This window comes from Phoenix dactylifera, chromosome 1 (genome assembly GCF_009389715.1).
Source record: "Phoenix dactylifera cultivar Barhee BC4 chromosome 1, palm_55x_up_171113_PBpolish2nd_filt_p, whole genome shotgun sequence".
In the NCBI taxonomy this organism is placed as follows: domain Eukaryota; kingdom Viridiplantae; phylum Streptophyta; class Magnoliopsida; order Arecales; family Arecaceae; genus Phoenix; species Phoenix dactylifera.
In genome coordinates, this window is record NC_052392.1 from 3,348,143 (window position 1) to 3,359,226 (window position 11,084).

The window sequence follows — 11,084 nt, forward strand, 5'->3', positions numbered from 1 at the left end:
CACCACCTCTAATAAGAACACAGAATACTATTGTGTGCCCATGAAAAAAAAATAATTCTCAGTGTTGGAAGTTTGGGGTGAAAACAGAGATCCCCATAGTATCCATATGATTTTACTTCTCAATTACACAATGCCTTGAATTTTGGCAATACATTAATGGAATACCTTTGCCCACACAAACACTTGCATAATAATCAATAAACCAGGAGACTTATCAAGAAATTGAGTCGGGGGAGGGGCGCGAGAATGAAGATCAAAGGTTCTAGGTATTTAAACTATGCGAAGCCCAAGAGAAAACCTAAGCTCCTACAGTGCCGCAACCAACATGAAATGCTTACAATTCTTGACAAGCCTGAACAAATACAAATAACAAGCCCAAGCTGCATGCATACTCGCAATCTGAACATATAAATTAACAGACTCATACAGAAAATATGGGTTGCATAAAACATAAAAAAGTAAGAGCGTGCTAAATACATGACTCATTGATTTGCTTAAACCTCATTCCAGTTTATGAAAGTTGGAACTCCAACAATAACACAAGACATCAGACCTCGTCAAGTCCTCTGTCCACTATGATGTGTCTAAAAGAGTTTAAAGCCACAAGCTATGGCCATCCTCATGATAATTGGATGTATGGCCAAAGGTTCGAGAGAGCTGCCTCCTCACTAGAGACCCACTGATTATGAAACCATCATCTGCAGAAATATGCGGTTTGGTGATGTTGTTATGACTTCTGAAAAAACAATATTTCTACCATCTCCACTGCTTGGTTACCTTTTCTAACAAACCCAGTGGCCATCAAGCAGCCAGAGAAATAGCATTCTGCCAGCAGATTGTCACCGGCTATCATTTAATACCGGTGCAGAGTCATTTAAAATGTACAAGTCATTGAAAGGGATTAACAAGCTCAAACAAGGTATACCACCAGTTCAATGACAGTTGAAAGTTGGCATCTGTATTTGATTAATTTCATGAAAGGTTATGAAGTATACAAATTGAAAACCGTCAGGATAAGTTTCAGCATCAGCAAAAACATAGAACTACTACCCAAAAATCTAACCACAAAACTATTTTGGATGTGGCTAGCAACTTGATATGCCATGTTGTTGCAGGACAGAACATATTCTAACATCTAGGTAAACAGAAAACAATTTCTATAATCTTGTGCAGGATAAGAGAGAAGGAATAGCCTGATTTGATGAAGAGAACATGACGAGTAATGGTAACACCATGCCGGGAAAATTATAAAGAGAAAGTCCTGTCTAGACTCTAGTGCATGCAACACCTCAACTTCATTCCAAGGTGTTGGCTGTATCTTTTCCACTTCTAAGCTTTCTTGTTCAGCTTTGGTCCTTGCTGATCAACAGGAACAGTTCCAAAAGTTAAAAAACCAGAGGAAGATTCACCTAAATCTTTAACCTTGATGTGCACTGAACCAATAGTGACAACATCAGCTACAGCATTTGAGCAGTCAGCTTCATTTGTCTTGGAAATAATAGAAAGAGAACTAGTCTTCATTATAGGACTTGCACCACTAGGATTTACTATTGGTTTAGGCTTAGCATCCTTTTTATCCAATTGTCTGGAACCACCAAGTTTTGGGAAAACCTGCTCATTATTGAGCGCCATATTGCCTGCTATCTTCAAATCATCAGGCTTGCTTGGACTTCCTACTGTGGTTCCAGAATGATGAACTATACCATTAAGTCGCTTGCCAGCTGCTTTTAGAGGCTGACTGACTGTACTATATGATTGCTTTCCATCTGCTTGTGGAAACTTAACATGTGTACCATTCAATCTCTTTTCATCTGCCTTAGGAGGATGAACAGAATAACTTAGTTGTCTCCTATCCCAATTTGAATGCTGATCATTTGTAACATTTGGTTGTTTGCGATCAGCTTTTAAAGATTGACTGACTGTACAGTTTACTTGTCTTGCATCTGTTTTTGGAGAATCAACTGTACTACTCTGTTGCTTGTCAACTGCTTTAAAGGGCTGAATGGCTAAATCAGGTAATTGTTTTGCATTGAGTTTAGGAAGCTTATTGGCTGTAACATTTTGTTGCTTTCCTTCCAATATTCTGGGCTGATCAACTATACTACTTGGTTGTTTGTCTTCTTTTCCATCTGCTGTCATATGCTGCTTCACTGTACCAACTGGCTGTTCACTATCCACATTGAGAGGCTGACTGACCTTACGATTCATTTGTATTTCATCATTCTTTGGAATCTCATTGTCAACTGGTTTTTCGTCCACTTTCACAAATTGGGTGACAATTTCATCTCGTTGGATGTCATCTGCTGCTGGTGGCTGATTGACAGAACCATTAAATATGTTTTTAGGGACAAATGCAGGTACAAAGAGAGAAGAGTTGTATTTTCTTCTGAGAAGTCTGGATTTTTCTTCCCGTGTAACCTGTTCCCGCTCTTCATAGTGAATAAAGTCATCGAGTATCGATCCCTTCAGGGGACCACTTTTAAATATTTTGAGCATATTCATGCCTGGAATATAAGTTATCTGCACACAAACAACCCAACTTACCAGGATGAATAAGTTACTTAGTAACATGATATTCATGAACAATATTCACCAAATTAAGCATATTGATGTAAGATTCGTTCTGTTGACAATAAACATCCTTTCAAAACAAGCAGAAAGCTACAAAATGACAGTAGCTAGGAACTTAAAACAGAATAGCTAGAAGTATCATCTGTAAATCAAAATACTATTGTCCACGATGAGAAGAGAAAACAGAAAAGGGAGATCCCAGTGGGATAGGTGAACACTAAGAGGGGCAACTAAAAGATGACATCAATATATAACCTACTTCTCCTACAAATATACACACTTGAATTTGTGCCTCTAAAGGTCCATGCAGAACAAGAAGGCAGGCAATAAGAGCTTGGAAAAAGAAAGAAGAAAGGTACTCAAACTAAAATACAAAAATGCACATCATTACTTGTGCGCAATGAGCCAAACCAGAAAAACAAAGGAAGCACTCGCTGGTGAAAGCTCAAAAAAGAAGCCAACAGCAACTAGCCAATAAAAAATACAACAAGCTCTTTCAAAAACAGCTAAAAGAGAGCAGGCATGTCATCATTTAATCTGTAGGTCCTGAATTGAAAGATAAAAGTTAAAACATGGAATAGAACCACAATGTGGATCAGAAAATCCTATTACTGATATCTGAAACATGTTGTTCTGAAAAGAAGATTTTTATAGTAGCACTAGTATAACATATAGAAGTTTAAAGTTGGTTTAAGATGTGCATTAATAGGAATTTGTATTCACAGTAGGCAACAATTTCATATGCAAGCATTTTTGGTACAAAACTGATGAATGAAATTTCAACTTAGCATTAAAAACAATGACAAAATATGTATTTTACCTCTTGTGTATCTCTGCTATGAGTTACAGGTTTGTTTTCATTGTTCTCTAATATGATGTGCCGGAAACTAGAGTTTGGTACATCCTTTATTATGTGCCATCTGACAGGGAAGCTACCAGTCCATTTATCTTGCTGCCAGAAATCCATGTCCTTGTGAAAATCAACAGGGCCTGTCATCTCAGCGACACCACAAAACTGCCCACTTGCATTAACCTATAGAGATAATTTTTTTCAGAATAAATTTGACAAATAGTACAACAAAAAAAGAGGCTGAATAATTATCCAAACCGCAAATGATTTACTTACAGAGAAGAACAGAAATACAGGGCACTGTTTCGGCTTCCCCACAGATAATTTCTGAGCATCTTCATATGCACTATCCAGCCTCCTGTTTCCATTGGGAGTGCTTGACCATACATTATATTTAATGCTCTTATGCACGTCATCCTCGCTGTAAGATTTAATGACAAAGAATTTGGCATCTGGATATTCCACTGGAAAGTCATCCCTGTTATATTGATCAACATTAATGACGATGTTTCCCTGCGAATCACTAACAGCCACTTTTGTTGTGTAGGATTTGACAGTGATGGAAGTCCATTGACCTCTTCCCTTGTCCGTTCTGGGGCCCTGATCTTGCTCATTCAACATAGATGAGCTTCCCCTGCCATTATATAAGAACCCATTTGACTGAAAACATGGCCTGAACTTATCAACAGTGGCCCACTTACAAACATTGGACCCAAATTTGTTGAGGGCATTGCTAGCTGACATGTCACCTATTAATGAATTTTGAACAGGAGAAACTCTCTCACATGAGAAGTTATCTGTTGCTTGAACTGAACCAGAAGAATTTCTACCCTGAGACTGAGATGCAGTCAACATATAAAGTTTAGTATGAAAGGCAGGAAGTGCTTAATGGCATGTACAACTGCTACAGGAAGAAAAGATATGACTAAAAGGCTTTAAACTGCCCCAGAATAGTGACAGCATTATGGCTTTTATAAAGGAGGATTTGTACGCAATTATAAAGTCTATTTGCCAACAACAATTTTCTCATAAAAAAGAAGGCATGGAGTATACCATGTTAGAAAACTCAAAGTGATACCTGGGTTACGTGAGGAAGATTACTCGGCAACATGCTTCCATGTGATGCAGACTGCTTACTTGGTGGCATGTTATCTACTTGCCCTTCTGATAAGTTACCTGGGGCATGAAACTGTTGGGATGAAGTTTCCGACAATGAATTCCCTAAAGCAACCCTTTGAGAAGTGACAGCTTTTCCTGCAGGTGCTTGTGGAAGTGCACATTTTGCACCTTCAATATAACACTTGCTAGCAACTGTTGCAACAGGACTGACTAATAGAGGCTCTGAAGTATCCTTTGGGACAATATCAGAACTAGACTGAAGAATGATTGGAACATAAGGACTTGAAGAAACAGGTTGCTGATAAGTGGGGCTGGTGAAGTACTGTTGTGTTCCTATAAATGGGCTGTCAGCTCCTATGACAGCACCAGGTATAAAAGGATTGTAAGGGTTGTAATCAGATTGTGCGTATCCATAACTAGGTGTAAAATATACATATGGCAAACTTTCAGCCTGCACACCCTGCAGAAAAAATCAAAAAGCAGTTTATAGTTTGGTTGATGCAGATATAATGCATAAGCCAACCCAAGGGTAGAACATTTAAAATTACCGAGTAATGGTGATCTTGACCATCTAAAACAAAAAACCTATTGTGGTCACCCCATTCGCCAGGTGATTCAATTCCTGATCATATAAATTGAAAAAAAAATATTAGACGGCAATTTCCCCCAAAACAATACTCTTTCTTTTTCGCTGGACAGGATAATACTCCAAACAAAAAACACTAATATAGATTTGTTCAGAATTTATAAGCTTACCTGTAGAGTAATACCCATAGTAGTTGGCAGCAGGAGGATAGTATACGCCCTGGTCAAATATGAAGTCTGGTGTCGCTTTGCTAGCCATAAGAACAATCTCCTTGGCAGATAGTCCAGATGTCGGATGGGGGTATGACAAAGAAGCAGATAACTGCAAAACAAGGACAATAATTATTTGGAAAAAAAAAAAGAACAGAAAAGTCACTACCAGAAGGCATCAGAATGACACACGCAAACTAATTCAAGCCACAATACCAGCCATATGGCATAGGAGTACCAACTAAACTTAGATATGATGCAAATAAATGTACCACAATTAAACTTCCTAGAAAGCATGCAATTAGTCTTCAAAATTTATTTCAAAACATACATCCAAGTATGGCTAATATAGGCATATATCATTTTCAATAACTCTAAAGTTCACCCAATTGTAAAGCTATGTCCCAACTAATTGCTTTGTATAAAGTTAAAAATTGCATCCTTTCTACCAATATTACAAGTACATCTCTCTACATCACTTCCAATACCATAATGGATAAGGAAGGGCATGAGAAAGCAAGCATTTATTAATAAGAAACCTCTATGTGTTTCAAGAAAACATTGATCAAATAAAAATCCAGAAAATCACACAAGGAAAGTGTTGCTCAGCCAGCAACCATGAGCACAGAAAGAAGGGAAGGATAAAAGAATGTGCTCAAGTAGAAAAACGAACGGTGTAAGTTGTTGGGAGAGGAAGAGGGGCGAGTGCTGGGCACAGAGGGTTTTGATATTAGTTACCACTGCTCAAGTAAGGCTTGTAAGAACAATACTGTATAAATTTGTAGATGAACATCAACAAACATCAAAATAAAGTATATAGTTACAAGAAATCCCAATAGATTGTAATTTTGTGACTTGAAGCAACACAATCATTCCACTGGTGATATAGATAAAATTACATTGCACAACTTTAAAAAAAAAAAAAACAGTTTTATGATGGAAATATGACGGTATAATCCACATTGCAAAGCATACAAAATGAAGATTCATATAACAATAAAATAGCAAGAGCCCTTATCCTGTTCATTCTTATCAATGGCTACACTCTCTATCAGTGACAGCCTTCTGAATTCCTGACAATTCCAAGCGAGGTTTTAAATCTTCACTCATTTTTTCTTAACCCTTTTGATGCAGATCCAGCTTGTTCTCCTTACCCAAGCCTACTCGGATCTTCATGACCAACAGATATGCCTTGTCAATCAGTTCTATAGCACTTCAATCCTACTGCAACTTCAACTTATATTGTATTCATAGAGTTATTGCATTTTCACTTTGAGATGCTTATCTCTTCAAAGTCATCTAATGCGTGTAGACTCCTCCTCATTGCTAAACAATCTAATCGACAAAACATTGTCAGTTCCAGTTTGTTATCTAGTTATTTTTATCTTAATTATAATGTTATAAAACAAGAAGTACCGCTAAATCATCAAGCTTGCTTTAATTATATAATATATATATGAGACTACCTCTTTATTCCTTAGTTTCGGGAATCAAGGAAAAATGACTACACGCGAATAATTATCGACCATCAGTTTTGACTAATGCCTCATTTTGTATTTGTTTAAGTGTCTTAACAATCACAGCACTACATATACTTAATTTGAGTAGAATTATGTTGATAGCCTCATCAACACCAGCATTATTTCATGATCCCAATCTGGCAAGTAACCATCTTTTCATATTAGTGATTATTAAACTATATGATGTGTAAATAACGTACTCCATCATCAGAATGGACATAGTCCTGGTAGCCCTTAACCAAACCTTAATTCAGGCTCACTATGAGTAAATCTTGCTCTTTGAATAAAAAATTCAAAACAAATTATTAACAATTTTTTTATAAAAAAAACATGTACAGAATTCTTCCTTGATGCATACAACTCTCATGGGAGCATATCATATGCTTTATCAAGGTCAGGAAGAAACTATATAAATCCTTATTCCTTTTTATATATATTTCCATCAATTGTACGAGAGAATAATTATCACGATCCGCTTTTCTAACCTAGAAAAAATGAAATGAGATCTCCAATCCCCATCATGTTTCATACTTTTCTATATAAAGGTATCCCTAGAAAGCATGCAACCCACACATTCTGAATACGGGCATGTGGAGGTAAGTTCTACAAGAAAAACATGCTGCAATGATAGGTAAGCAAGCACATCATAGACTTGTCTGTGACATTTTTCAGATCATAGCTTCCCTAACATAAACATCCAAACAGATGTTTCGTAAATGTGCAACAGTAAAGGGAGCACCCTGTCACCATGTTATTCCATTTGTGATCTACATTTTTACGCACGCATGCCTGTTAAGATTTAAGAAGAAATTTGAAACCTAGGTCTAATGGTTCACGACCATAAATTTTAATGTCACAAATTATTGATAGATTCACTATTAAAACATTATCAAACCAAGGAATGTTCCCTCACATTATTGGACATATCTACCAGCGCATGACCTTTCTACTAGCTGAAGAAACACATTACTGACCCATTCATAACATTATAGGCAACAATACTGGTCACACATTAAAAAATTGACAACAAACAAAATGAAAAGAGATATGTCAATGCTTGAAGCATTAAAAAAATAATCATGTTCCTGAAAATTTTCCTCTCCAAGGTACAAATTTAGTGCCATCAAGCTGGGCAGCCACGACATATAACAACATAACAAATAAATATATGCGCAAACAAAAAGCAACTATCAATACTTTTATAATAGAAAAAAGCCCCGCGAAGCTGCAAGAAAATCCAAGTAAAATAATAAAATTTCCCAAAGAATCACAGTAAAATAGACGGGAAAGAATAATAACATTCAAATCTGTCCACCGACCACAAAAACTTTAAACCCCAAAATGAAATCGAATATCTACAGATAGAACCAATACCAATAATCAAGTTATTTGCGCAAAATATTTAGAAAACATGACCTGGCGCCATCGATCAATACCGGCAAGGGAAAGTTAAGAGGAAACCCTAGAATCTCATAAAACCATACAAAAAAAAACCCCAATCCATGCTGAAATTCATCGTTGTAGGGGGGAAATACGATTTTTCGAACACGCTAAAAGGAAAAGTTAATCGATTCGGAAGAGAGATTATACCAAAAAGGAGAAAAAGCCCTGACTTCGATCACAGACAAAATGGAGAGCCTCCGCAAAGGGAAGAGAGAAAGAGAGATGGAATTCTTCAACTCCGGCAGCGATTTCCGGCACCTCGGTCACCCTTAATTTTCGTGCTAAATCGCATCCAAAACCCTAACACAAACAAATTTAAGGGGAAAAAAAATGGAGAGAGACGAGGAATATGGGGCGTTTTGGGACGTTTTGTAATTTATTTTATAATTAAATGCCAAAATTGCCCTTACCTTTATCTCTGAAATACCGAAGCAACCGTTGGAGACCGCCAAATTTAAAATTACCTAATCGCAAGCTTCATAAAACTTCGATTGTTTACCATATGTACATCTAGAGTCAGACTTGCGGGGATTAGGATTAGTAAAAAGGTTTAACCGAAGGGTAAATTAGTCAATTAGGAATAAAGGGCAATGAATTCAAAAATAGAAAGACTTTCGGGTATAAACTTAATTACCAAAAATTTGGTTCAAAACCATTCTTTTCTTTGGGGTAAAAATTAAAAACCGTTCTTTGGAATAATGCCATCACAATGTTTTCTAATATAGAAGTGGTTTAAGTTGCAATATATTTTGATCACAATAATGAATCCCCATAATAGTTAGATGCATAGTCACAATGTAGAACACAGAGGTTACTCAAATTAAATAGATCGATCCAACTAAACTTGTCTAGATGAAGATATAGGAAGAAAATCTAAGAGTTACTTAAATTCAATAAATTGGTCCAAAGGCTCGTCCAAGCGTAGTATAAAGATTTCTAATGTTAAACTATTATCAAAAAATTTTATAAATACAAAACAGAATATAATATTTATTTATAAGATAGTTATATAATTATCTTGGCGATAGTGTTATATAATGTTAAACATTATATGCCTATTTCTAGAAATTGCATATCAAAAATTAAATAAAATCAACATAATGTTATACTTGATAATTTTTGTATTATCGTCATGGTGTTAAATCCTAGCGGCTAACTAGTCTTTTGTTACATTAAATTCCTCTTCCAGCCAAAGTTATCTAGGACAGAAAAACACCAATTAAATGAATTAATATCAAGTAAGATAAAATTTCAAAAGCATTTCTAAATTTTGATAACGAAATCGTATTGTTTTTTTTTGTTGATGAAATAAAGAAAGCATAACTTGATAATGGGGATCACACGTGGATGGCATGAGGTCTGCTAGCTTGTTTTGGAATGCTTACTTTTAGTTTTAGAAAGGAATGCTTACTTTTTCATGCATAAAGTTTGATGCAAAATAGAAGGACATGCATAAACAACCAATAAAGGAACGAAAAAAGTGAAGAAAACAAATCCACATGGCTCATCCTCAAAAGGCTTTTATAGATGGTTATACTTGGTAAACATCATTGTGTTGTCAAAAATAACCATGAAATTGAAATATCCACTGCCAAGTGTTCGAAGGAAGGAGGAAGAAGAAGAAATACCAGCTGCGGTAGTGTAGTTTGTCATATTCTAGCAGGTATTATGCAAGCTTAGCTTAAATCTGAAAGCACTGAGAAAGCCAAGAAAAAACTTTAGCAAAGACATCTTTTTGAAGGAATAAAGCGTCCTAAGAATGATTTGTGCAAGCATCTAACTCAACTGGCAAAGCATATTTTGCCCTACAACAGTAAGCATGGTGACACTACTTGTCACGCCCCGAATTCGGTTCATGACACGGCCATGTTATTGCCAAGTAAAGCATACAATAACACGCAGCCACTTTAAAACTTCAAATTGTAAACAACTATATTCATGAAAGTCATTAGATGTTCATGTATTAAAATTCATACAAAACTTCTAAAAACAATATCAACATTTAACATTTGTCTTTCCCATAACCCTGGAGCATGTTACGCTCCTTGTTCCTAGCATCTTCTATTCATCTGTAAAGACATAAATAAAATGGTGTGAGCTATAAAGCTCAGTAAGTAAACAAGCATAATCTTATCGGATCAAGCATAATGTTTTGTATGCTAATGCATTATTTGAAGAACAAACAGTTTTGATAAAGAAAGCATTTTCTAAAATCAAACCAGTCATAAAACTATGCATGTCCATTTATGCAACATCATAAATATGATTATGCATCATAAAAACTTTTGCCATTATTCCATACTTTGAAATCCGTACTCTCAGATGGTAGTGCAGCTATGGCCGCTCTTATTCCCACGGCAAGGCCTTTACCACTGCAGGGTCATCCTTCAGTTACTATTACCCACTGGCAGAGGTCGTAAAGCCAAGTTACTTTTACCCACTGGCGGGGGTCTTATGCCTAGTTACTGTTACCCACTGGCGGGGGTCATACATAACGATCTGAGAGTTCTTAAAACTTATCATGCTTTCATAAATCTTCTTTCATAGAAACATTGGAAAATGAATAATGGCATCATACTAAATAGAGTTCATGATTATGCTGAAAACTCTGATTTTCGTGCAACTTCTATATCATCATAAATTTATATACATAATACGATATTCATGATGAATGCCATTTAATTAAAATCATGCAACTACTACTAACACATGCTTGATCCTAATTTTGTAGAACATACATAATCATATACAATTTCATAATCACAAGTATTTGATAAACCATAGGA

At 35.9% G+C, this 11,084-nt stretch overlaps 1 protein-coding gene across 1 annotated transcript; it reads right to left on the minus strand.

Annotated features, from left to right (window-relative positions):
- Positions 1–936: 936 nt before the first annotated feature.
- On the minus strand, positions 937–8,638 carry LOC120110113 (YTH domain-containing protein ECT4-like). Its single transcript, XM_039124051.1, has 7 exons — positions 8,446–8,638; positions 5,297–5,447; positions 5,089–5,162; positions 4,500–5,000; positions 3,698–4,258; positions 3,392–3,604; positions 937–2,520 (listed from the first exon to the last, which is right to left on the minus strand). The coding sequence occupies exons 2-7, from the start codon at positions 5,382–5,384 to the stop codon at positions 1,330–1,332; spliced, it is 2,628 nt and encodes an 875-aa protein (XP_038979979.1). The 5' UTR covers positions 5,385–5,447; positions 8,446–8,638; the 3' UTR covers positions 937–1,329.
- Between the last annotated feature and the right edge of the window lie 2,446 nt (positions 8,639–11,084).